This window comes from Carassius auratus, unplaced genomic scaffold, assembly GCF_003368295.1.
Source record: "Carassius auratus strain Wakin unplaced genomic scaffold, ASM336829v1 scaf_tig00005843, whole genome shotgun sequence".
In the NCBI taxonomy this organism is placed as follows: domain Eukaryota; kingdom Metazoa; phylum Chordata; class Actinopteri; order Cypriniformes; family Cyprinidae; genus Carassius; species Carassius auratus.
In genome coordinates, this window is record NW_020523703.1 from 12,523 (window position 1) to 39,956 (window position 27,434).

Consider the following 27,434-nt stretch of genomic DNA (forward strand, 5'->3'; position numbering starts at 1 on the left):
CGAACTGATTCAAATGATTCGCGATCCTCAAACTGACTCAAATGATTCGCGAATCCGCTACGAACTCCCGAACTGACTCAAATGATTCGTGATCCTCAAAATGACTCAAATGATTCGCGATCCCGCTACGAACTTCCGAACTGACTCAAATGATTCGCGATCCCGCTCCAACTCCCAAACTGGAGTCAGATGACTCAAATGATTCGCGATCCCGCTATGCACTCCCGAACTGTTTCAAATAATTTGCGATCCCCAAACTGACTCAAATGATTCGCGATCCCGCTACGAACTCCCGAACTTATTCAACTGATTCGCGATCCCCAAATTGACTCAAATGATTCGCGATCCCGCTACGAACTCCCGAACTGACTCAAATGGTTTGCGATCCCAATACACATAATGCTATAAAAGTGTGCACATTGAGAGAAATAAACAGCAGATGTTCATGTTAACAACTTCTTTAACTTGAGCAAACGCTGCTAATACACATACATGTTAATAAAGTAAATAAAACAAAAAATGAATGTTTTAATGCTACTGAATAAAAATAAACGATCCAGTCGAAAGTCTCTGCTCATCATGACAGGACTTGGATCAGTGAGCTGCGTCTCAAAACCCCACGTCAAAAAAACGGTGCCACAAAGAGTGACCTGCAGAAAAGTGAAGCGCAAAGGAAAAATGGACTAGACTAGACTAGACTCAAACTAGACTGACACGCAAAATAAAAGCAGCGTTGCAAATAAATTAATAGATATGACAATGGAAAATATGTATTGCAAAATCATTGCTTTCGCGCTGTTTCATTTGTTTTGCAATTCTTAATTTTTGTTTGCAAAAAGCAAATGTATTTTCCTCAATACTTTAAATAAAATGTTTTACATTTGTTTTTGTTTTTATTGTTTTTGTATATTTTAAATAAGGTATATCTTTCTGATTTATTAAAATAAAAAGTCACATACATGGATTTTTCTGGGCTAAGCCCCGGATCTCCACTCACCCTAGAACCACCCCTGCTTGAACGTAAGCAATAGCATGACTAACGTTATCGTTTACGTTTTTGTCTTCTCCAAATTTATATATTTTTTTACTGCGCTACCGAGAGTTTCCACACGATGTCACTAAAACACCGTTTACTTTGTAATGCGCTGGTTTGACTCATGTCTCTCAGATTAACTAAAGTGCGTCAGTGTTGTACAACATTACGAAAATATACTAATATATATTAATATATATATATATATATATATATATATATATATATATTTTTTTTTTTTAATTAAGCATAAGAATTAAAACAAATTAAATTTAATCTGCCTACATGCATGTTTTATCTGATAGTAGCCTATTTTTTGCCAGTGTCCTGAATTAAAGTGGATTAACTGAGTCTGTTTGACTAACAAAACGTGACTGACAGTTTCAGGCCAGTTACAAAAATTTCTACATCACTCTGAAAAGCTCCCGATATAAAGTCTGCTGAGCAAAGGCATTGCAGTCTACATGGTTTGTCTACTTATTTTATCTTTAGAAATGCATTGGTGTTGCAATATCATATATTATTATTATTACTTTTGAGATTTAGTCTGCAAGCAATAAATATACACCACAGTTCAAAACTTTGGAAAAAAGTTGTGTGTGTGCATTTGAAAAATGTTTCTTGCTCACCAAGTGCATTTGTTTAATTAAAACCACAATAAAATAAATCTAAATAAAAATGTGAAATATATTTTAATAGAAAACAGCCATTTTAAATTGCATTAATATTTAACATGTATTACTTTTTTACTATATTTCATCCAGTCTTGGTGAGCAGAAGTTTTTAATATAATTTTATACATTAAAAAAAAAACAGACATCGAAATAGATAATCTTGTATTTATATTGGTTCTACAGAAGAAAATAATTTACAAAATATACATTACCATATGATTGAATAACATGAATTTACCATCCATAATAATAATAATAGACTCAGCTGATCAAATCAACCACATGGCAGCCCAAAATGCCTTTTTGACATGCTTTGTGATCTTAGTAAAGGCTGTAATGATTATGTGCTGGTTCCAGAAGTTCAGGGACTCTTTCTCACGACACACACACTTCTTACAAGGCACCAAACGCCCCGTCTCAGTCAAACACACCACTGGGTATCCCTCTGTCTCTGAACAGGCAGTTAAATCAGTGTAAATGTACAATACTTACAGTAAGAAAACAACAGAAAACTGCTAACATAATACGCGTAGGGGAGAGTGCTGGTTTTGTATTCCTTGATTCAGATTTAGCCTATTAATAGATGAGAATGTGTGGAAATATACTTTATGACATTTTGCATTCAGCTTGACAATGATAATTAACGAACAGATATGACAGATTTATCCATAAATGACATTTAAAATCAGTTTCTTTTTTTAAGGACTTAAATGGTCACTCGAGTTGTTGTCGATACAGTAAATCTTGTGTAATTCTTGTCTCAAACTGAAGTTTTAATGTGAGGTAACTATATAAGTGATATCTATGGCTTATGTACATGCTATTTCTGTCCCTTTCCCGAACACATAGGCACATTCACTCATACAATTGGCTTTAAATGGTCCCTAAAATTACCTTTCTATTGTATACATGGTGTACTTGACTAAAGACTGTGTGCTTCAATGTGTAGGCAGTACACAGGAATGACCCATTTTTTGGTCTTCAAACGCTCTGTGTAAGCTTATTTATGATAATACGACTGGTGCAACTTTCCCTTGGATAAATATAATCAACAATGCTCTCAAGGCGAGCTGAACAGAAGCACAAAGCATGTATGAAAATAATCCGTGAAAGCTTAAATGGAGATATAGTCTTGTTTAGAGCTTGCTGAGAGCCATCTGTTCATTGTGTTTCTCATTACACACATAATAACAAATGGTTCCTATGGGAACATGCTCCACATATCTTCTTCTAAATGAGCAGTCTTTTTCTTAACCAGGAAAGGTGTCCTCTGATTGGCCGGTCATGGCCTTTGGTTGAGTTCCAGGTGCAGCGACCGATTGCTCAGGGATCGATACGGAAGGCCAGGAGTTTTTCGGAGTGAAGGTTGTTGAGGGTGCGCAGGTCTGGCAGGCGCAGGAGCAGTTTGGGAAAAATAGAGTTGTCATCAGGGCGGCGACGGGAAACTAAGGTGCGCAGCGCTCGGATGAGTCCTTCCTGTAACTGCTCCACAGCTACTGTATCCAAAATGCCAGAGCAATCTGTGGATAAATGGACAACATTTTATTATCAATAAAAAAAAAAAAAAAAAACTAAATACATATTATAAATTATGAAGATTTTGACTAATATATATATATATATATATATATATATATATATATATATATATATATATATATATATATATATATATTCTTTCTTTCTTTTTTTCTTTTTTTTTTTACATAATTTGATAACTGTTAACTTTTGTTAACTCCCAAAATAAATATCCACTTTTCATATTAAACATTATAATTTAGTGATGGCTAAATTCACTTTTTTGCATTTAAAATGATTCATTTTAGTTTCTGGTGATTGATGGATTGAATTTTAGTGTTTTATGTTTGATTTAAAATGTACTTATTTGTAAATGTATTTCATTTAGTATTTTTGGTCACAGTGTCTTTTCTTCTTCTTCATACAGTGAAAGTCAGTGTTGTTTTGGGCCTTAGTGACTGTCATTGTATGGATAAATAATATCTAATATAATATATAATAATATAACAAAATATCTTGGGGAATTTTTCAATATCTCTGTTTCAATATTTCTGTTTCTTTTGTACTGACATCAAATTTGTGTTTGAACGAAGTTCTATTTGAGTTTTAAATTAATATCAACCATTTATCTGTGATTTTTAAGTTCTCTGCTAGAACATTAAAAAATAATCAGTTTTTCAGCATCTGTCAGAATTTTAATATTGCTCTAACAAGCATCTCTATTATAAATCATTAGGATTACTTACATATCTGACACTTAGCATGAGCAATAATAATAGTGATGCACACCTTAGCAAATAGCACTAAATAATCCGATTCCTGTGCTGCTCTCACCTGCAGAAACCAGAACCACAGCCATAAAGAGAGCCATCTCATCTGACTCCAGGCCCAGAGAGCTCAGCTTGGAACTGAACTCAAACATGGTGTTCAGCAAGGAGCCCATGCCAAGACCCCTAAGGGTGACCAGCGGGTACGTCTGCCCATTCAGGAAAGTCACTGTTCTTTCTTTGTGGTTGAACAGTGAGCAAAACCTCACCATAAGCACCTGCAAACAGACAGCAAGATCAGACGGAAGCAAAAGAAACAGGCCCAGGTGATGTATTTTTTGCACTCTCTAAATACTTTTGCCATTTGTAGGTTGATGTCCCTAACGGTGATAACACTTTGACGCTATCGACACATTGCTGTGTTTGTTTCGATTGATCCGACATGTCAAACTTGGGCTTAACCAGTGAGTTTGAGTTAGGCTGATGGGGGAAATCGATGCTGCTTGTGGCCTGGAAATGACACACTTCACCTTTAATAGTACAGAAAGAGAAGTACCTGGAAAGTGCCTGCTTTGAGCAACATGACTTGATCATGCTGGCAAAGCTCCTGGAAGCCTGGAATGCCCTTGGCGAACTCGACCACTTCACGTACAGCCGGGGTGAAGCACTGTGAGAAAGACTCCCACACCTGCTGACTGGAGACCCCAGGTGCTGAGACAGGACATGCGTTCAGTGGACAGGCCTATGTGAGAGACGGTACATCATATTTTTATTAGCACATGTGCTTAATTCTCATATTGTGTTATAGTTATTGCATTGGATTAAACCATATTGACTTGCTCACACAGGGTAAAACAACGTATTTTTTGTACTTCTCTGGGGGGTTTTTCCCACCTTAATGCACTTATGATATTCATAGTCAAAAATGACAGACCTACAAAAAAAATTGCTTAATAAATTATCGTTATGATTACTATTACCAAATATTTATTTCAGTCTTTTTGTCAACTTGTATTCTGTCAATTAGCAGATGCTTTGTATTTCTTTTTTTACTGACTGACTGAATATTGCCAAAATCTTCCAAAATAATGCTTTTTTTTTTTTTTTGTAGGTCAGGCCTGAGACCAATCAGTTCCAAAAAATGTAAAACCAAACCTGTGCTAACCGACAGAAAACAAGTTGACAAAAAGATTGAATTCAAGATTTGGTCATAACATTGCACAATGAGAAATTCATACATTTTTTTTTAAAAAGGCCGGTCCATTTTTGACAGGGAACACCAAATTAGGTAAAGACTTTTCAGCATTGCACAAGAGTTAATTTCCTCTATTTTAAACTTAAATCATAGATTTATATGATAGAAACACTTTTATGACAAACTTGTAAATAACAAAGGTTCCCTAAAGAACCTTTCAGCGAACAGTTCTTAAAAGAACTATTATTTTCTGAAGGAAAATAATAACTGGCCTGAAAACTGTCAGTCACGTTTTGGTAGTCAAACAGACTCAGTTAATCCACTTTAATTCAGAACACTGGCAAAACATAGGCTACTATCAGATAAAACATGCATGTAGGTAGATTAAATTTAATTAGTTTTAATTCTTATGCTTAATAAATATATATATATATATATATATATATATATATATATATATATATATATATATATATATATTTAAGTATATTTTCACTGACGCACTTTAGTTAATCTGAGAGACATGATGATTCAAACCAGCGCATTACATAGTAATTATCTAACAAACCTTCCATTATAAAGAAACTTTTGTACAATACAAAGTTTCCATGGATGTCCTATGTATATTTTAAGAGTGTATATACAGTGTATCTTGAAACATTCCTCACCAGCACTTTGGAGCCAGCAGCCAACTTAAACGGACACGAGGCCTGGCTTTGGGACTCGCCAGCCGCATAGATGTTGTAATCGGCCTGCGTAGGTTGTGAGGGCTGGCTGATTCTACACTGGGAGTGATTTTGGCTGAATGAAGGAGCGTAGCTGTACCGATTACTGTCCACCAATGAGACCGGGCATTTGCTGTTGCTGGAAGCAACTTGGCAGCGAGGCAGAGCCGTGACGCTTCCGTGAGTAGTTGCATGAAACCCCACGAGAGGGTTCACGTGAGGATAGTTACTGTCCTGAGAAGGGATGTTTTGAAAGGTGCTCGATCCACTGCTGGTGTTCATGTTACCCGCACGTTTGCTCAGGTGGTCCTGTGTGTTTGTAAAGATGTCCTGGTAGGCTCGGGATAAGGCCTCTTTGGATTGGTTCTCGCTGGGGCTGGGAGGTGTTTCGAGAGGTGGGGATGTTTCCATGCCCATGGACGATTCGTTGAGGCTATTCATGTAGCTCTGCATCTCATCCAAAAGCCGCTGTTTCTCTCGTTTTGGGATGCGGCCGAAACGCACAGCTAGGGGGCAGAGATAGAAACCAATGGTTGACAACAGGAATAAGACAACATGAAGAAAATTTGCTTTCTTAATAAATGTATTTGTTATTATTATTGTATGCTTTATCTGCACATGTTATTTTGAAGGCAAAATATTTGTAATGTTTAATGTTTTTCTTTCAAAATGCAGTAATGTTTTAGGTTAGTTAAGTTAAAAGGATAGTTTTTTATAGATCTCCTTTTTTTCAAATTCCTTCTCAGATAAGAAAATAAGTCTGAGTGAGTAATTAATGATAGAATTTTCATTTGTGGGTGAAATATCTCTTTAAATGCATGGGGAATTTTCATTTCATATTGGCTTTATTAAATATTAAATTACATTTTAGACAAAATAAATGCCTGGTATGCTATGAAGACAATTAATCTGAAAAGAAAAAGAGTCAAATTCAATGTTAAAAATAAAGTATATTGTGAAATTACTGCATTTTCTATGCGCTAATCACTGATGAAAAGATCCTGCCTGATCACTAATCAAAATGTCCATGTCCCATTTCTTTTATAATAAAGCACAAGGCAGCATCAGAAATAACGTAGTGTGACAAAATAAATGAAATGTTGTCTGAAAATTGCTTTGGAAGTGAAAAACAAAACAAAACACAAAAATAGCACATCTAATGTGTAGGAGACTTGGTTGTTGTGGTGTAAAATATTGATCATTAAATGCGTTAGTGTTCTTTTGGATGCTTTCGCATCTTTTACAAGGCCCTCACTTTTTTCCTCCATCACCACCCCCTCATCTAAGTAAATCTGTCAGCTGTTAAATCTAAAAATAGCACCAGTGTTACAATATGTTCCCTCCCCCCACTCTTCATCTCTCTCTCCATCACTACCTCCCCTTCCTCTCTTCATCCCTGTGCTACTCTCACTCCTCTCTGAAGCCGTAAGTAGGGCAGTGGGTCAAGCAGAACATGAGAACAATGCCACGGTAATTGGGTGAGAAACTAATGACTGTGATGAAGAGAAGAGAAGAGAAGAGAAGAGAAGAAGAGAAGAGAAGAGAAGAGAAGAGAAGAGAAGAGAAGAGAAGAGAAGAGAAGAGAAGAGAAGAGAAGAGAAGAGAAGAGAAGAGAAGAGAAGAGAAGAGAAGAGAATGTATGTCATTTGGCAGATTGAGGTGGCAGTAGACAAAAGGTTTTATGGTACATGGGTTTACAAGATGAGAGCAGAAGGAAGGCAAAGCGCGGAGATGTTCCATATATCATATATGTCTCACAACACCTGCATCTGAGAAAATGAGATAAGCCAAGCGGAGGGATACATTTCTTTTCGCTTTTCTGTAACTAACATGCAATGCATGCGTTACACTGCAGGATGATAAATATTTCACATTGCAAAGTCCATAACTGACTTGCCATTTACCAATCAGAGTTGTGTGCCTGAAAATGCCTTTTAAATTGCAATTCAATTGCTAAGTTTCAGCTCCATCTTTATTGCTTAGCAAAACAGGATCCATAATTAGACTAAGAATTTGAATGTAGGGAAGCAGAATTAAAATTCATTCTAAACTGATATAGCTGTAATTTTTAACTAGAAAAGCAAAATAACCTTTGAATATTGGACAGTGCCTTATTCTGTCAACAAAAAAAAAGTTTTTAAAAGGCAGTTGTGTGTTTATAGATTGCAATTGAGTGAATTCCCCTTACTGTCCCCTTACTAATTTCAGCTCAGTCTTAAATAGTGTAGCAAACAGAACAGAATAGCACTTCGACTTTCAACTCAAGGCAGTGAAATTAAGTTTAACTTAATACTTCATTTCCTATAATGCATTGCCAGTGTTGAGTTTCTTTCAATTGTAATTTGGTAAATTCCTTCCTGTCGTTTCAATTATAAATTCCAGTTCAACTTCCGGTGGGGTGTGGCCTATTCAAATTCCAATAAATCCATTCTCAATTTCACTTAAACCTGATGAACCGGGATTCAGGTCAAATTTCTCAGTATTAATCTGATATCAAGAGTGCTTCATCCTGCAAACAATGTGACACACATAGCCCCAGAGTGCTGCACTGATTACTAGTCTATCAAATGGCAAGTTCGTAGAGGAAGTGAAACCATGCCTCCCCACCGTGTCAAACCAAACATCTGTTTGTATCACACAACAGAAATTAAACTATAGACTTCAGTGAAGTGAGATGAAATCAGGGCGTCTACTTTATTGTGGTATTTGAGGCAGTTACATGAGGTTTTCCTGTTTGTGCAAGTGAACCCGTCAGAGAAACAGGTTTCTAGGTTGTGGGCCCTAACAATTTCAGGAACCAGGGTTAAAATGACTGTTTACCTCCTCCACTTTGTACCCAAAAACCTCATTTCTGTTAGTGCCCTTTTAGAACAACATCCAGTGCAATCTGCTATCATAGCCAACCGAACTTTCATGCAAATCCGCTGGCAACGCCGTGTGAAATGATGCTGAGAACCTGACGGAAGTCTTAAATAGGTCACAATGTACAAGTGTCTGTTTTTTTTGCTTAATTTCCTCAAAAGTTCACCGGACAAGATGTATTGTTTAATTCAGTGCTATTCAGGGTTAAACCGCCGCCAAAAGCAATCGGATGAGGCATTGTTCTTCTGAAGAGTTCAAATGCCTGGCTTTTTCTGCATCCCTTGCTTAATTTTTGCTGCAGCACAACATTAATTGCTGAGGATGTTATAAGGGCACAAGCGTGGTAATCAAGTTGCCCGCGTTCCAATTTCTCAAAATAATTCTTGTATTTGCTGCAGTTTTCCAGATGACAGATCGCTTCAGGGACTGCGTGACTCCATCCCTCATAAATCATTGTCTCTAGAAGGGATTGGGAGGCAGAGCTTAGGGAATCTACGAGGGGGAAGGGTAGAAAGAGGCGAGAAAAAGAAGGGACCACAAAGGGCAAACAAGAGATATAAATGAGCGCACGGCCAAACTAAAAGAAACTTGCTCTAATAAAAGATAGTGGTGCAAGACTATAAGAGGAAAGTAGGTTGAGGGGGCAGGTGTGGTGCTTCGCCTGAAGAATGCAATGAAAGTACAGATTTTCACATTTCAATGCACTGATAACCTCAAATTCTCACCGTCACGGGACATGCCGACAGCCAGGCATTTTTTGAAGCGGCAGTGTTGGCAGCGGTTGCGGTTCATCCGCATTATCATGCAGTTCTCGTTCTTCACGCACATCTTGTAGTTAATGTTCTGCTGAATGCTGCGGCGGAAAAAGCCCTGCAAATAATGAAAGACAATATGATAAACCACAATGATATGGCAGAAAAGTATCATGCATGTTTGTTTGATCAGAGGCCTGTTCTCTCTTACCTTGCAGCCTTCACATGCATGGACACCATAGTGGAACCCTGATGCGATATCTCCACATACTTTACAAAGGAGCACCATGCCTCCGGTCTCTATACAGATAAAGATAGAAACAGAGAGAGAATGGGCTCAGGACGTACAAGAACACATGTCCTTAATATTGGGAACTCGTTATTCCTCTGTGAAAGAAGATGCTGACTTTGTGTAATTGCAGAAACTAAAAAGGGCACCCACTTACTGGTAAACGTGCCAGTGTATCCACAAGGCCTTTTAGCGGCGATAGGATGAGAGTAGCTGTGCGAGTTTGATCCCGCAGTAGAGTTGTTGTAGACTTCAGGGAACTGAAATACCAGTTTTGGAGAAGGTGATGTACCCATACTTCCCTGCTGCTTGAGGGCCCCAATCTCAGTGAAGGTGAAGTCCTCTGGGGAAGAGGGCTGGGAATGAGAAGATGGAGACTGGGTTTGATAGCCACTAGAGGGGCTTCCTGGGCTTGGACTGGCACTGCCATTGCTACCAGCGTAGAGTATCACACCCCCTGTAAAATATAAAAGTATATGAAGCCTTTGACTTGGAAAAACATAAAAAAGGTGCTTTATTTTGTTAGCTGTTCAGTTTGTTGAAAATCTAATTTGCATTGGCATTAAACAGTGCGCTAAATTTAATTTACCTATAGACTGAAAGCCTTTTTGTATATCTTAATAAAACATTATTTATTTAAGCCAGCATATGAGATTGTTTATTTGTTGATAGATGTCATGTTATCAAGTCATATTTCCAGTATTCATTATTTCCTTGTTTGGCTATAAGAGTAACATCCTTGTTGTTACAGTATACCATCAAATTCTAGCTTGACCAAAAAATGCCCTTAATATTAGTTTATTAATCAGTTCTCTGATTTTCATGAACATTTTGAAAAGAGATGTTCACTAAGTACAATGTTTTCCTGGATAAACATCCATGTTGGTCCTGGAACAAAGAGCTAAGTTCACAGGAAATGTCAGTTTTAGGTTTACAACCAAGATGAGGTATTTCTACATCCTTGTTATTCAACTATCATTTCCCTCTGATTTTAGGAATGAATTACGGTTAGGGTTAGGTTTAAGGGTAGGGATAGGGTTAGGTGTGCGTTTTTGCGACGTTCCACATTTGGTGAATTAACCCAATATATTTTGTATGGTTTGGTTTAATAGCAACACGTTACTTTAAATGAAAGCATCGGCTTGTTTTAGTTCCATTCCCCCGCAGGTTTCTGCATCCTATCACATCCTCTCAGGATGAGCTGAGACACTCTCACGTGTTCGCGAGCTCTCCTGCCTCTCTTCTCCAATAATAGCCCTGGCATAGTGCCCCAGCCAAACTACACAACACCTGACCGCAGCCTCACATGGATTCCTGACACCATTCTTACCAAAACCAAATCCGCAGTCTCGTGTAAACAGCTGCAACAATCGCGAGTCGCGCGCATCAAACGCATACACAGGGGGCGCGCGCCGGAGGTTGCCCTGTCGGCTTTGCGATGATGGTACGGTTCCCACGCAGATGCGTTTCCTGTGAGAGAGGGCCAACGGGGAGTCACGTTTTGGTAGAATGTGCACCGTTGCTTACAGTTTGACATTTAGTACAACCCGAGGACACAGTCGGTAAGATCTGGGCCAAGAGAATGCGATTTAAAGCCGCAGTGTCCCAAACGTTTCGGGAATCACTTGCATTATGGTGCTTTAACAATGCAATGCAGTAATGGCTTTCAACAGGCAAACTAACTTATTATATTTTTACTAAGTAAAATGGTTCTTCCTTGTGGAAACAAACTGACCTCGCAGTTTTCACAATAATTAAATATTTGAAGGTGGTTGCTTACTGTCAAGTGCTATGTTTGACCCATTTCAGTCCACATCTAGAGATGTTTTCCTAACAATATTGTCACCTTCAAAAATATTAGGTAAAAAAACAACAACAACAACTGTGTCTCCAACATTCTGAATGATTTGAGGTATCATTAATATCTGTACACTCAGAAAAGCTTTCACATGGGCAGTACCCTTTCAAAATATGTAGATTTTATGAACTAATTTGTACCTTGAAGGTACTAATATGCAACATTTAGGAGTAAATAATGTACCTTTTCAAAGGGTACAACCCCATTGACAGCTTTTGTGGTGAGCGTATACGAGTTATATGGCAAATTGTGCACAATGTTGAATAACCTAACCCTAAACCCCTTAGCAAATATATTAATCCACAATGACACAAACCTAGAGAGCACGGGATAGTTGACCCAGAAATAAAAAATCCTGTGAAAATTTAGTCAACCTCATTTCATTGCAAGTACGCATGAGTATCTTTCTTGTGTGGAACATAAGAGGACTTATCTAACACAATTATCAAGCTGCTTTAATGAGAGTTAGTAATGACCATGGCTGTTTCTGTTTTCTATCCACTTTCATTGCATCTCCGCACGAGGATGATTAAATGATAACAAATGTTGTTTTTTTGTGACATATGCCTTCAATACTGTGTTTATGAGCAATGACATAGACTAAATATTTCCTTAATACCATCCTTCAATGTTTGCTTTTGAACTTGGAACCTTTCTGTGGTAAACAAGTTCAAATTACCAGCAAATATTCCTTTGCATGTGTTTTCACATGCTGCACGCGGTATTTATTTAGCTCAAGTGTTTTTGTGATCCCTTCACTGGCACGTGCAGTGGGACTTTTTGTTGACATACTGCAGCGTAAGATTTTACAGCCCTGTGATAGCGAGCCTTTTATCTCAGCCCTACCCACCTTACAAACCCCACCCACACACACACACACAGAAATACTCACACTCACACAGAGGTTAAAGAGAGAAAAGACATTATGGATAACAGGACATGCCCTTTATTAAATCAAAGCATAGTATCTGGGGCGCAGCTGTTTTTAACACTAGATTCACATGATTGCAAACCAGTCTAAGGCTTAAATGAGATACTAATCTAAAATAGGTGTGATATTATTTTTTCTTTGTCCTGCCAGTTTGTAATACGAGGGACAATGCAGCTAAGATAATACAGTTTCTACAAGCTTAATGAATAGCCGTGCACGTTATTGCAAGCTGGTATAAATTAAGGTCAGTGGAAACACCAGCATTAATTGACGAATCAGCAGGCCTCTTTGTGAGCTTAGGCGACCCATGCAAACACTAATCTTCTAGTGAGCAAAGGCAGGCGTAGAAACGTGAGGACTTTGCAGGGACAATTATTCCCTCCTCCCTGGTCTCAAACACTGGCATGGTCTCCCTTCCTCCCTCCCTTGAGGAAAATAGCTGAAAGATTTGCTTACTAAGAGATGTGCTCACTTATCTAGGAATATTATAGATTTAATGGGTTAATACAGATAGAACTGCCTTCTAAAGTGGGTCAGAATCACATAAAAATATGTACCATTTAATCACAAGAGTTTTCAGTTCTCAGACCCCCAGGGGGGGTTCATTAAATATATATAAAATATATTTAGTATGAATATTATGTTGTTTTATATTATATAATATACTTGGTATACTTGTCATATAAAATACTTAGTTATTATATATCTCCTCGCAATGCAAATATTAAGTATAGTTGTTATTTGTGCTGAATTTTCTTCTTGCTCACTGGTCAAATGGAACCACTGAAGCTTTGAAACAATATTTATTATGTAAAGTCTAACAATTTAATTTAATTTAAATAAAATAATAAATTAATTAATGAATGATTAAATAATTACAATTTTGAAACATTTTTATTGAATTGAAAATGTCTCTCTTATATTCAAGTACTGAAAAAAAGTTTTTGGTACCACTTAATACAAAATAAACATTTTCCATAATGTTTAATATTTTAACAATTTGTTTGCTTTACATTTGGATAAATCATTTCGTACAATGCAGGATGTGCTCATGCTGTCATGAGTCTGTTTATGCGAACTACTAAGTAAAAAGTTGCGTGAGGCGGGAAAACGTGATGAGGCGCTGCACTGACTGCATGAAATCGCTGACCCACTGACCAACCTCCCCCTTTCAATCTGCATCAAAACATAGAATCTCTGAAAGAAGCAGTGAGGGCGGGGGCGTAAAAATCACGCGCCGCACGCGGCTGAAAGAGCGCATGCACGTGAGGACTAATGTGGGCGCTTGGGATGCGTTCAGTGGGAAGATACGCGCGCGCTGCGCTTCCTCCAGTAAAGCTAAAAGCCTCGCGCCTCTCTTATAATCGAAAAGCGCTATAAAATAGAGCAAGCGGCTATATAGAATGGAGGGGAGGGGTGGTGGGTGGCCTGATGGTCCGTTACCCTGCATAAATCGCCTCTGGAACTTCTCATTCACCTCGTATGAACTCACTGGCGTTAAAAGATTATAGATTAAATGTGTGGTGTGTATTTAAAACCCTTGGAACGTGTTACCGAGTTCCATAAACTTTTCACGAATAATGAAAATAAAGGGGACCACATAATAAAGTCAATAGTCACAGTTTCAAAAAATTCTAAAGCATCTGAAATCAGTAGGTTAGTAAACCAAACCATACTAGCCAAAGTTTTGCATAAGAGATAAACCTTTCGAAGGTGATTTTGATTCTATTTCATCTGATCTAAACCTTAAAATGACTATGTAACCTGATGAAGTTGGGTCAATGTAGGTTGTTTTGACTTTTTAAAACTGACATGGTTGCATCCCTAGACCTCCATGTGAGCTAGATCTAGTCACATGTTTGAGATGATGTAGTGTGTTTACTTGTTAATGTTACAGAAAATCTGCTTCCTTGTTTTCTGCTGTCTACCACTTAAAGGTCATGTTTTTGAATGTTATTATTTCCCTGTCTTTAATGACTTTGTGCAGCATGTTATTGTGCCTCGTGTTTGTTTTACATCCTTTCAAGGCTTTCTGTCAAACACAGAGTTGAGAGGGTGCACCAGGCACGAGACAATGTTTCCATCACCTGTTCTGGAACGTGACTGCAGCTTTTGTAAATGAATCAGCCATCAATTAATCTTGAAGTGGACTTGGTTGACTGAGCCAGCATGTAATTGGCCCTTGGCTAACCTTTGTAATGAACCACTACCAAAATCAGCTTAACCGGTTAACCTCGGCTGACGGCTAGTGCACACTTGAGAAACGTTTAATTATTACAATCTTCATGAAATAAACGAAAAACTAATGCAACTTTAGTGCATTAGTATACATGTTCCTCAAGAGCTCACCAACTTTCCCTTAGTGTTGGTAGGACAGTGAACAATGTCTCTTCTTGAGTCTATTGCTTTTTATTTTCACAGTTGCATGACGTTTGTTTTGAATATCTCATGTGATTAAATTTAATTAATGGCCATATTCTAGTTTACACTAGTAAAATGTGCTGATATGTCTGAGCCAAGTTTGACAGCACACTTATTTCTAGCTTGGACCATCCACATACACGTGAGTTTGTTTTCATGCCTAGTAGCAGGAAGTTGTCCTAGTGGTTTCAAGGCAGATTCCATGAAAGCAATCACATAGGGTTAATAACAGCAGTTACTCTAAGTATGACCATGTTTATTGCCATCATTTATGTGATTCATGCATTGGACTAGACTGATACTATATTTAGATGCACTTTGTAGTCTTTATGCTGCACTGATGATGAGTCTGCCCAGCGCAATCATCAAAGCATGCCAATACTTTCATGACACCTGCTTAGATCATAACTGCTAACCAGTGTGAATCATGTTATTCAGTGCAACACAGTAAAATGTCTTCGTTACGAGTAAATTTCATATGCAACTCGCATCTTTTAGATTGAACATGCCTGGGATATAAAGTATAATTCAAAAACATAAAACTCTGCACATAAAAACTTTATGATACCATCATTTGTATGAAATGCACAATGAATATTAATATTATTCCATTTATTAAGAAGTGGAACAATATCACCAGTAACACTGCAACCAATAAAAATATTAATAATAATAGTAATCATAATAATATGAAACTTGCCCCAAACCCCAAAGCTTTTAGTGAAAGCATGTTTAATATCCTCAGGTTTTAAAGCATTATCTGTTAATTAAAGTGTGCATTTAAACACCACCTAATCAGAAAACTAATTTATGCAACCTATAAATGAACCGAATTATGAGTTCAGCATTTACATGAAATGCCAGTTTGATTACAATAAACATGATTAGTTATATTTATATTTTGGGGTATAAAGCACAATTACTTGGACTATATTTATGAATAATAATAATGCACTATATCAGCAATAGTAAAACATTATTAAAAATAAGAATTGTAAGTAAATCTATCATAATGATAATAACAATAAATGGATTACTTACCAGGACTGCTGTCCATCCTTGATACGTTTTTCAAGATCCTCTGTCTTCAGAAATATTATCTTCAAGAAAGTGTGTGTCAGTATGTTAAAGTCTGGTAAAAACAGGTATAAAAGTCACGAAGAGCCTGGGCATACAGTCAGCAGTCCAAAGAAGGAAGACAGTATCTCGCGCACAGAGCATTTGGCAGAGGAGCCAAACAGTCAGTAAAAATTCAGTTGGTCACAGGTGTGCAGATGCACCTTCCGCGCGCGGCTACCTGTACTCTGCTCTTGATCTAGTATGAAGGACGCATTAGGTATTCTGGGTGATGATGTTTCGCGTCTGCCCATTCATTGCCATCAACGTCTCTGTGGGACTGTCAAATACCACTTCGACTCCTAGACAAGCACACGCCCTTCCACACCCACATCAATCACGTTTTCAGGTGACTGGATAATGTGACTGGATTTAGGGGAGCCGTCAACCTCTGTTGTTCTCTTTGGCGGGGATTTATATCACTCTAACGTGCCCCATGATCTCCTAGCTTTCCCTTTCCTCTTGATCCAAGCGTGCATTTTCATTGGCGGGTGTGTGAGCGCAGAGCTGAGCTGGATGCGCTTATTCGAGCGCGCTGCGTGCTGGTAAAGCCACGCTGCATGTGCCCTCTGCATGTGCAGTGGAAAGCGCTGTCCTACTGACACACATTTTATGTTAAACACGGCGTGAGACTAAACAACATGAGAGGCTTGCACATGGACAGCAGGCGGGGCTCTGCGTGACTGCTGCCGCGCGCTTTTTAAAAAAAGCTCTTCAAGTGTGATTGATGCTCAAAGTCATGGCATGAACAAGTGCATGAAAAAACAAATTATTGAGCTGTATGTAAGATACAGTATTATGATATTTAATTTCAAAATAAAAAGATAACACAATATAATAGCAAATAATTGTTTTGGACAAATTACAACATTTAGGAAAGATCAGGGTGATTTGAGCCTGTCGGGAGTTGAGCCACCCCTTATTTCTTAAACAAAATTGGTGATGTGACCACAAATATAAGAAGAATTATCAATTTAGAGAGGCCCATCCAATATTTTATTTTTATTTTTTATGTTCAAGGTCTAATGTATCTTGTGTTTATGTATAATTAAGTTGGCTTGAAAAAGCCAACTTACTGATCTACTATTTAATCTTATTATTATGTTGGCTTGGCAACAAGCCAACATACTGTTATGCTATTTAAACTTATTTTTATTTTTATTATGTTGGCTTGGCAACAAGCCAACATACTGTTATGCTATTTAAACTTCTTCTTTTTTTTCTTATTATTATTTTTCTGACAGAAATTCTAAACGCTACTCCTCCTAGGGCTTTAAAGCCACAAGCCCCAAACTCGGCAGACACCTGCGGGATAGAGGGGTGGTGTGTGCTATATCTTTTCAGAGTGATCAGACTTAAAGTTTTTTTTTTATTAATTTTTAAATGTCAAAATTCATTACCCATAGACTTACATTGTCTGAGAAAAATTGCGCCCCTACAGTTGCAATGACATTTAGGGGCGGAGTCGGGTTTCGTTTCACTTTTAAACTGGTTAAAAATACTGCTGCTCAGCCCAGGCTGTCTACACGGAGCCGAGAACTAGCGAATTCATTCTTATTTAAGACCTTTTAAAAACGCGATTACACGCAATCCACACGTTAGAACACACCAAGAGCTAAATTCAGATGTTTCTGAACTGTTTAAAGTAATAACATTATATATTCGCGGCAGCCAACTGCTCGCGAGCTGGCGATGTATTTCTCTGAACACTTGAAGTCCACAGAGAATTTACAGCCTTTCGCATTAAAACACTGCAGCGAAACGGCACAAAACAATTAGAATAATATATTATATGGTTTTAAAGTAGTTTCGGCCACTGTCACGCTGGTCTTAGCTGGTTTCTAACTGAATCATCATGCTGAACGTCACAGATGAGCTCGCGATGTATTTGTCTGAACACTTGAAGTACACATTTACAGCCTTTCACATTAAAACACTGCAGCGAAACGGCACAAAACAATTAGAAGAATATATTACACATATGAAAATGAGTGTTTATATGTGCTTGTGAGATTTCTCTGTCAGGCTTAACGTCGCAGCAATTGCTCAGCGTTGCATAACATGGTAAAGCAGGGAGCTACACTGAGACCAAAAGGGTCGCATGCATCACTGATTATTTTTGTACCTACTTATGTGTTATGCTATGATTTAATATGACCATTTATTAAAACAGAAATGTGTATTTTAAGAATACGTTTTATAACGTGCTCCGAGCATTCAACACATCAAGTTGGCTTCAGCCCCGCGCTGCGGGAAACTGAACTGCAGCTGATGGCGCGTGTGCACGAGAGAGAGCCGCGCGTATCGCGGACAGGGACAGCAACACTGAACAGAGCTGTCGTTCAGGACGTTCACTTCCTCCTGGACCTGAACGAACAAATTCAAATCGCAGTTTAAATAAACAGAAAAAAGAGCGAAAAGCAAAAGAGCTCAATTCAGCAGCGCGGTGTTGTTCAGGGAGCAAGCAGAGACGCGTCTCAAAGTCTTCTTGCTTTTGTACCGACAACAAATACATACAAAATATGTCGAAATACCCGTGTTGGAAAGTGTGTTCGAATAAGTATGTGGTTATGTCTTAAGTGAAAGTAAAGATTTGCAAAAAAAAAAAAAAAATCGGATGTGTATCATCATAATGGATGCGTTTGTCTCTTAAAGGGACCGCGCCTAATTTACTAGCTCTGCTGTCAGAGTCTTTAATGTATGAAAATGAAAGTAAATCACTCACTGCTCTTGACTGAATTACCTTGTAGTACAAGAATTTATCCAAAGTCAATCCAAAAATAAGATAGAATTGTTTTACTAGTGGGTGCAGGCCACTAGTTCATTTATGTAAGTGAGTATGGCAAAATAGTGATCTGTGAAATATTATACCCACTAATTCTTCATACAGTAGGCTACCAGTGAAATTGATTAAAAAAAATAATAATTAAGGACCTGCCCATGTTTTGCTTAAGTGTTTCTTTCTTTAATTGTTAATGCAACCTTTTCACACCACAGACTGAACCAAATTAAGCATTTCTTGCTTGGTAACTGTTCAACAAAGTATTGATAGTTGTGTAAATATTGTCATACTGACAGTCTGAAGTTTTGGTTGATTCCATTACATATCTTTTTATCAAAGTTATCCGAAATTATCAAGATGAATTTGTTCTGAGTTATTGTCATATATTATTACCAGTTTCTAAACTACAGCAAATAAACTGTGATTATGTGAGAAATGTTGAAGGTGTCTGAATACATTTTGGTTTGATTGTGTATTTTATCTTACAGTGAAGACTATGCAGTGCTATTTTACATTAACAAAAACAAACTTAAAAAAAGTAAACATTATGTAAATAGCACAAATAAATAAATAGAATGAACATACAGTACAAATTAAACAATTTTAAACAGTGTGTAACTGCATCATCTATACAAACCATTGTGCTTGGACCCCTTATGATCTCCTTGATTTAAAATGCATTGTTTCAGTAATCTTGTGTGTCGTTGCCCACAACGCAACGGTGGCAGGACTGTGAAATACATACACGAGAAAAATAGGCATGACTTATTTCACATCCAGCTAGACAACCCTGTCATAGCTGTTATCATAGCCCAGGCTTTTTATTAAAAAAAGAAAACAGCAAGGGAGCATGGAAAAAGACTGTTGCAGGTGTATTTTTTTATGGCATTATTATGTGTATTAATTTTGCAGCGGGGCAACTCAATGTTGGGCACACAAGTACTTTGGCTCTTTTGCTCCATGGCCAAGATGGCCAAGCCAACATCAAAGTTAGTTCACTAACTTTTAATTCTAGTTATGTTGGCTTGGCAACAAGCCAACATACTGTAATGCTATTTAAACTTCTTCTTTTTCTTATTATTATTTTTCTGACAGAAATTCTGAACGCTACTCCTCCTAGGGCTTTAAAGCCACAAGCCCCAAACTCGGCAGACACCTGTGGGATAGAGCGGTGGTGTGTGCTATATCTTTTCAGACTGATCAGACTTAAAGTTTTTTTTTTATTAATTTTTAAATGTCAAAATTCATTACCCATAGACTTACATTGTCTGAGAAAAATTGCGCCCCTACAGTTGCAATGACATTTAGGGGAGGGGCGCAGTCAGACGAGAGAAGAATCACTGCTGCTCAGCTCAGGCTGTCTACACGGAGCCGACAACAAGCGAATTCATTCCTATTTAAGACATTTTAAAAACACTATTGCACGCAATCCACACGTTAGAACACACCAAGAGCTAAATTGAGATGTTTCTGAACTGTTTAAAGTAATAACATGATATATTCGCGGCAGCCAACTGCTCGCGAGCTGGCAATGTATTTCTCTGAACACTTGAAGTCCACAGAGAATTTACAGCCTTTCACATTAAAACACTGCAGCGAAACGGCACAAAACAATTAGAATAATATATTTAATGGTTTTAAAGTAGTTTTGGCCACTGTCACGCTGGTCTTAGCTGGTTTCTAACTGAATCATCAGGCTGAACATCACAGCGAGCTCGCGACGTATTCCTCTGAACACTTGAAGTACACATTTACAGCCTTTCACATTAAAACACTGCAGCGAAACGGCACAAAACAATTAGAATAATATATTAAATGGTTTTAAAGTAGTTTTGGCCACTGTCACGCTGGTCTTAGCTGGTTTCTAACTGAATCATCAGGCTGAACATCACAGCGAGCTCGCGACGTATTCCTCTGAACACTTGAAGTACACATTTACAGCCTTTCACATTAAAACACTGCAGCGAAACGGCACAAAACAATTTGAATAATATATTAAATGGTTTTAAAGTAGTTTTGTCCACTGTCACGCTGGTCTTAGCTGGTTTCTAACTGAATCATCAGGCGGAACGTCACAGTAAACTCGCGCTTCAGCCCCGCACTGCGGGAAACTGGACTGAGCAGCTGATGGCGCGTGTGCACGAGAGAGAGCCGCGCGTCAACACTGAACCGAGCTCTCGTTCAGGACGTTCACTTCCTCCTGGACCTGAACGAACAAATTCAAATCGCAGTTTAAATAAACAGAAAAAAGAGCGAAAAGCGAAAGAGCTCAATTCAGCAGCGCGGTGTTGTTCAGGGCAAGCAGAGACGCGTCTCAAAGTCTTCTTGCTTTTGTACCGACAACAAATACATACAAAATATGTCGAAATACCCGTGTTGGAAAGTGTGTTCGAATAAGTATGTGGTTATGTCTTAAGTGAAAGTAAAGAGTTGCAAAAAAAAATCGGATGTGTATGATCATAATGGATGCGTTTGTCTCTTAAAGGGACCGCGCCTAATTTACTAGCTCTGCTGTCAGAGTCTTTAATGTATGAAAATGAAAGTAAATCACTCACTGCTCTTGACTGATTTACCTTGTAGTACAAGAATTTATCCAAAGTCAATCCAAAAATCAGATAGAATTGTTTTACTAGTGGGTGCAGGCCACTAGTTCATTTATGTAAGTGAGTATGGCAAAATAGTGATCTGTGAAATATTATACCCACAAATTCTTAATACTGTAGGCTACCACTGAAATTGATTAAAAAAAATAATAATTAAGGACCTGCCCATGTTTTGCTTAAGTGTTTCTTTCTTTAATTGTTAATGCAACCTTTTCACACCACAGACTGAACCAAATTAAGCATTTCTTGCTTGGTAACTGTTCAACAAAGTATTGATAGTTGTGTAAATATTGTCATACTGACAGCTGTCTGAAGTTTTGGTTGATTCCATTACATATCTTTTTATCAAAGTTATCCGAAATTATCAATATGAATTTGTTCTGAGTTATTGTCATATATTATTACCAGTTTCTAAACTACAGCAAATAAACTGTGATTATGTGAGAAATGTTGAAGGTGTCTGAATACATTTTGGTTTGATTGTGTATTTTATCTTACAGTGAAGACTATGCAGTGCTATTTTAAATTAACATAAACAAACTTAAAAAAATGTAAACATTATGTAAATAGCACAAATAAATAAATAGAATGAACATACAGTACAAATTAAACAATTTTAAACAGTGTGTAACTCCATCATCTATACAAACCATTGTGCTTGGACCCCTTATGATCTCCTTGATTTAAAATGCATTGTTTCAGTTATCTTGTGTGTCGTTGCCCACAACGTGACGGTGGCAGGACTGTGAAATACATACACGAGAAAAATAGGCATGACTTATTTCACATCCAGCTAGACAACCCTGGCATAGCTGTTATCATAGCCCAGGCTTTTTATTAAAAAAAGAAAACAGCAAGGGAGCATGGAAAAAGACTGTTGCAGGTGTATTTTTTTTATGGCATTATTATTTGTATTAATTTTGCAGCGGGGCAACTCAATGTTGGGCACACAAGTACTTTGGCTCTTTTGCTCCATGGCCAAGATGGCCAAGCCAACATCAAAGTTAGTTCACTAACTTTTAATTCTAGTTATTATTATTCTTCTGAGAAAAAAATTCTAAACGCTACTCCTCCTAGGGCTTTAAAGCCACAAGCCCCAAACTCGGCAGACACCTGCGGGATAGAGGGGTGGTGTGTGCTATATCTTTTCAGAGTGATCAGACTTAAAGTTTTTTTTTTATTAATTTTTAAATGTAAAAAAAAAATAAAAAAATTGCGCCCCTACAGTTGCAATGACATTAAGGGGCGGAGTCGGGTTTCGTTTCACTTTTAAACTGGTTAAAAATACTGCTGCTCAGCCCAGGCTGTCTACACGGAGCCGAGAACTAGCGAATTCATTCTTATTTAAGACCTTTTAAAAACGCGATTACACGCAATCCACACGTTAGAACACACCAAGAGCTAAATTCAGATGTTTCTGAACTGTTTAAAGTAATAACATTATATATTCGCGGCAGCCAACTGCTCGCGAGCTGGCGATGTATTTCTCTGAACACTTGAAGTCCACAGAGAATTTACAGCCTTTCGCATTAAAACACTGCAGCGAAACGGCACAAAACAATTAGAATAATATATTATATGGTTTTAAAGTAGTTTTGGCCACTGTCACGCTGGTCTTAGCTGGTTTCTAACTGAATCATCATGCTGAACGTCACAGATGAGCTCGCCATGTATTTCTCTGAACACTTGAAGTACACATTTACAGCCTTTCGCATTAAAACACTGCAGCGAAACGGCACAAAACAATTAGAATAATATATTATATGGTTTTAAAGTAGTTTTGGCCACTGTCACGCTGGTCTTAGCTGGTTTCTAACTGAATCATCATGCTGAACGTCACAGATGAGCTCGCGATGTATTTATCTGAACACTTGAAGTACACATTTACAGGCTTTCACATTAAAACACTGCAGCGAAACGGCACAAAACAATTAGAAGAATATATTACACATATGAAAATGAGTGTTTATATGTGCTTGTGAGATTTCTCTGTCAGGCTTAACGTCGCAGCAATTGCTCAGCGTTGCATAACATGGTAAAGCAGGGAGCTACACTGAGACCAAAAGGGTCGCATGCATCACTGATTATTTTTGTACCTACTTATGTGTTATGCTATGATTTAATATGACCATTTATTAAAACAGAAATGTGTATTTTAAGAATACGTTTTATAACGTGCTCCGAGCATTCAACACATCAAGTTGGCTTCAGCCCCGAGCTGCGGGAAACTAAACTGAGCCGCTGATGGCGCGTGTGCACGAGAGAGAGCCGCGCGTATCGCGGACAGGGACAGCAACACTGAACAGAGCTGTCGTTCAGGACGTTCACTTCCTCCTGGACCCGAACGAACAAATTCAAATCGCAGTTTAAATAAACAGAAAAAAGAGCGAAAAGCAAAAGAGCTCAATTCAGCAGCGCGGTGTTGTTCAGGGAGCAAGCAGAGACGCGTCTCAAAGTCTTCTTGCTTTTGTACCGACAACAAATACATACAAAATATGTCGAAATACCCGTGTTGGAAAGTGTGTTCGAATAAGTATGTGGTTATGTCTTAAGTGAAAGTAAAGATTTGCAAAAAACAAATCGGATGTGTATCATCATAATGGATGCGTTTGTCTCTTAAAGGGACCGCGCCTAATTTACTAGCTCTGCTGTCAGAGTCTTTAATGTATGAAAATGAAAGTAAATCACTTACTGCTCTTGACTGAATTACCTTGTAGTACAAGAATTTATCCAAAGTCAATCCAAAAATAAGATAGAATTGTTTTACTAGTGGGTGCAGGCCACTAGTTCATTTATGTAAGTGAGTATGGCAAAATAGTGATCTGTGAAATATTATACCCACTAATTCTTCATACAGTAGGCTACCAGTGAAATTGATTTAAAAAAATAATATTTAAGGACCTGCCCATGTTTTGCTTAAGTGTTTCTTTCTTTAATTGTTAATGCAACCTTTTCACACCACAGACTGAACCAAATTAAGCATTTCTTGCTTGGTAACTGTTCAACAAAGTATTGATAGTTGTGTAAATATTGTCATACTGACAGTCTGAAGTTTTGGTTGATTCCATTACATATCTTTTTATCAAAGTTATCCGAAATTATCAAGATGAATTTGTTCTGAGTTATTGTCATATATTATTACCAGTTTCTAAACTACAGCAAATAAACTGTGATTATGTGAGAAATGTTGAAGGTGTCTGAATACATTTTGGTTTGATTGTGTATTTTATCTTACAGTGAAGACTATGCAGTGCTATTTTACATTAACAAAAACAAACTTAAAAAAAGTAAACATTATGTAAATAGCACAAATAAATAAATAGAATGAACATACAGTACAAATTAAACAATTTTAAACAGTGTGTAACTGCATCATCTATACAAACCATTGTGCTTGGACCCCTTATGATCTCCTTGATTTAAAATGCATTGTTTCAGTAATCTTGTGTGTCGTTGCCCACAACGCAACGGTGGCAGGACTGTGAAATACATACACGAGAAAAATAGGCATGACTTATTTCACATCCAGCTAGACAACCCTGTCATAGCTGTTATCATAGCCCAGGCTTTTTATTAAAAAAAGAAAACAGCAAGGGAGCATGGAAAAAGACTGTTGCAGGTGTATTTTTTATGGCATTATTATGTGTATTAATTTTGCAGCGGGGCAACTCAATGTTGGGCACACAAGTACTTTGGCTCTTTTGCTCCATGGCCAAGATGGCCAAGCCAACATCAAAGTTAGTTCACTAACTTTTAATTCTAGTTATTATTATTATTCTTCTGAGCCAAATTTTAAACACTATCTCCTCCTAGAGCTTTCAAGCTAGAACCACCAAACTCGGGTCAGACCTTCAGACTGGTCTGACTCGGGTTGCTATATCTTTTCTAACTGATTCTGCTTATGGTTTTCGTAAACCAGACTACCAAAACCACCTTAAATCCCATAGACTTTCATTGCGGGGGTACAAACTTTTGAAAAATAAGGCTTATAATATATTTAAGCTGTCTACTACCAGGGCAAACCTTAAAAACTCTCTACTTAGAATACAGCTAAAACCAGCCTAAGCTGATCAGTTTTTTTGGCTAGTCTCCCAAACTGGTTTTTAAGTGGTTTTGACCACTCTCACGCTGGTCTTAGCTGGGTTTTAGCTGGTTTTTACTGAATCCACTGTTTTTAGCTGGTTTTTGCCAGATTCGCATAGAAACATGCTAACAACATGCTAGTTACTCACTAATCAGACTAGAAACATACTTCTAACAAGTTTTAAAGTGGTTTTGGCCACTGTCACGCTGGCCTTAGCTGGTCTTAGCTGGTTTTAGGTGGTTTTCTTTACTGAATCAACTGGTTTTAGCTAGATTATCATAGAAACATGTTAATACCATGTTAGTAACTTGCTAATCAGACTAGAAACATACTTCTAACATGGTTTAAAGTGGTTTTGGCCACTGTCAAGCTGGCTTTAGCTGGTCTTAGCTGGTTTAAGGTGGTTTTCTTTACTGAATCAACTGGTTTTAGCTAGATTATCACAAAAACATATTAACAACATGTTAGTAATTTGCTAATCAGTCTAGAAACATACTTCTAACATGGTTTAAAGTGGTTTTGGCCACTGTCAAGCTGGCTTTAGCTGGTCTTAGCTGGTTTAAGGTGGTTTTCTTTACTGAATCAACTGGTTTTAGCTAGATTATCATAGAAACATGTTAACAACATGTTAGTAACTTGATAATCAGACTAGAAACATACTTCTAACATGGTTTAAAGTGGTTTTGGCCACTGTCAAGCTGGCTTTAGCTGGTCTTAGCTGGTTTTAGGTGGTTTTCTTTACTGAATCAACTGGTTTTAACTAGATTATCATAGAAACATGTTAATAACATGCTAGTAACTTGCTAATCAGACTAGAAACATACTTCTAACATGGTTTAAAGTGGTTTTGGCCACTGTCAAGCTGGTCTTAGCTGGTTTCTAACTGAATCAACTGGTTTTAGCTCGATTATCATAGAAACATGTTAGTCACTTGCTAGCCATGCTAGCCACATGCTAGTCACATTTTAATCATGCTAGCAACATGCTAATTGTATACTAATCATTCTAAAAACATGCTAGAGACATACTAGCAACATGCTAATCATGCTACAAACATGCTAACGACATGCTAGTCACTTGCTAATCATGTTAATAAACTGCTAGCAACATGAAAATCATGCTAGAGACATGCTAGCCACATGATAATCATGCTACTAAAATGTTAACAACATGCTAATCATGCTAGAAACATGCTAGCAACATGCTAACAACATGCTAATCATGCTAGCAAAATGTTAGCGACATGCTAGCAACATGCTAATCATGCTAGAAACATGCTAACAACATGCTAGAGACATGCTAGCCACATGCTAATCATGCTAGAAACATGTTAGCAACATGCTAATCATGCTACAAACATGCTAGCAACATGCTAATCATGCTAGCAAAATGTTAGCGACATGCTAGCAACATGCTAATCATGCTAGAAACATGCTAACAACATGCTAGAGACATGCTAGCCACATGCTAATCATGCTAGAAACATGTTAGCAACATGCTAATCATGCTACAAACATGCTAGCAACATGCTAATCATGCTAGCAAAATGTTAGCGACATGCTAGCAACATGCTAATCATGCTAGAAACATGCTAACAACATGCTAACCACATGCTAATCATGCTAGAAACATGCTAACAACATGCTAATCATGCTAGAAACATGCTAGCAACATGCTAACAACATGCTAATCATGCTAGCAAAATGTTAGCGACATGCTAGCAACATGCTAATCATGCTAGAAACATGCTAACAACATGCTAGAGACATGCTAGCCACATGCTAATCATGCTAGAAACATGTTAGCAACATGCTAATCATGCTA

At 37.6% G+C, this 27,434-nt stretch overlaps 1 protein-coding gene across 1 annotated transcript; it reads right to left on the reverse strand.

Moving 5' to 3' along the window:
• Positions 1-1,873: 1,873 nt before the first annotated feature.
• Positions 1,874-16,708, reverse strand: LOC113071061 (nuclear receptor subfamily 1 group D member 1-like). The gene is made up of 8 exons (XM_026244429.1): positions 16,067-16,708; positions 9,973-10,272; positions 9,738-9,826; positions 9,500-9,644; positions 5,856-6,418; positions 4,549-4,734; positions 4,060-4,270; positions 1,874-3,227 (listed from the first exon to the last, which is right to left on the reverse strand). The coding sequence occupies exons 1-8, from the start codon at positions 16,080-16,082 to the stop codon at positions 3,031-3,033; spliced, it is 1,707 nt and encodes a 568-aa protein (XP_026100214.1). The 5' UTR covers positions 16,083-16,708; the 3' UTR covers positions 1,874-3,030.
• Positions 16,709-27,434: the final 10,726 nt, after the last annotated feature.

Excerpts from the sequence above, each read along its gene's own strand:
- LOC113071061 (XM_026244429.1), bottom strand. Across the intron at positions 6,419-9,499 it reads TGTCGGCATGTCCCGTGACG|CTGTGCGTTTCGGCCGCATC; the intron begins GTGAGAATTTGA and ends TCTGCCCCCTAG. Across the intron at positions 4,735-5,855 it reads CTGCTGGCTCCAAAGTGCTG|GCCTGTCCACTGAACGCATG; the intron begins GTGAGGAATGTT and ends TCTCTCACATAG.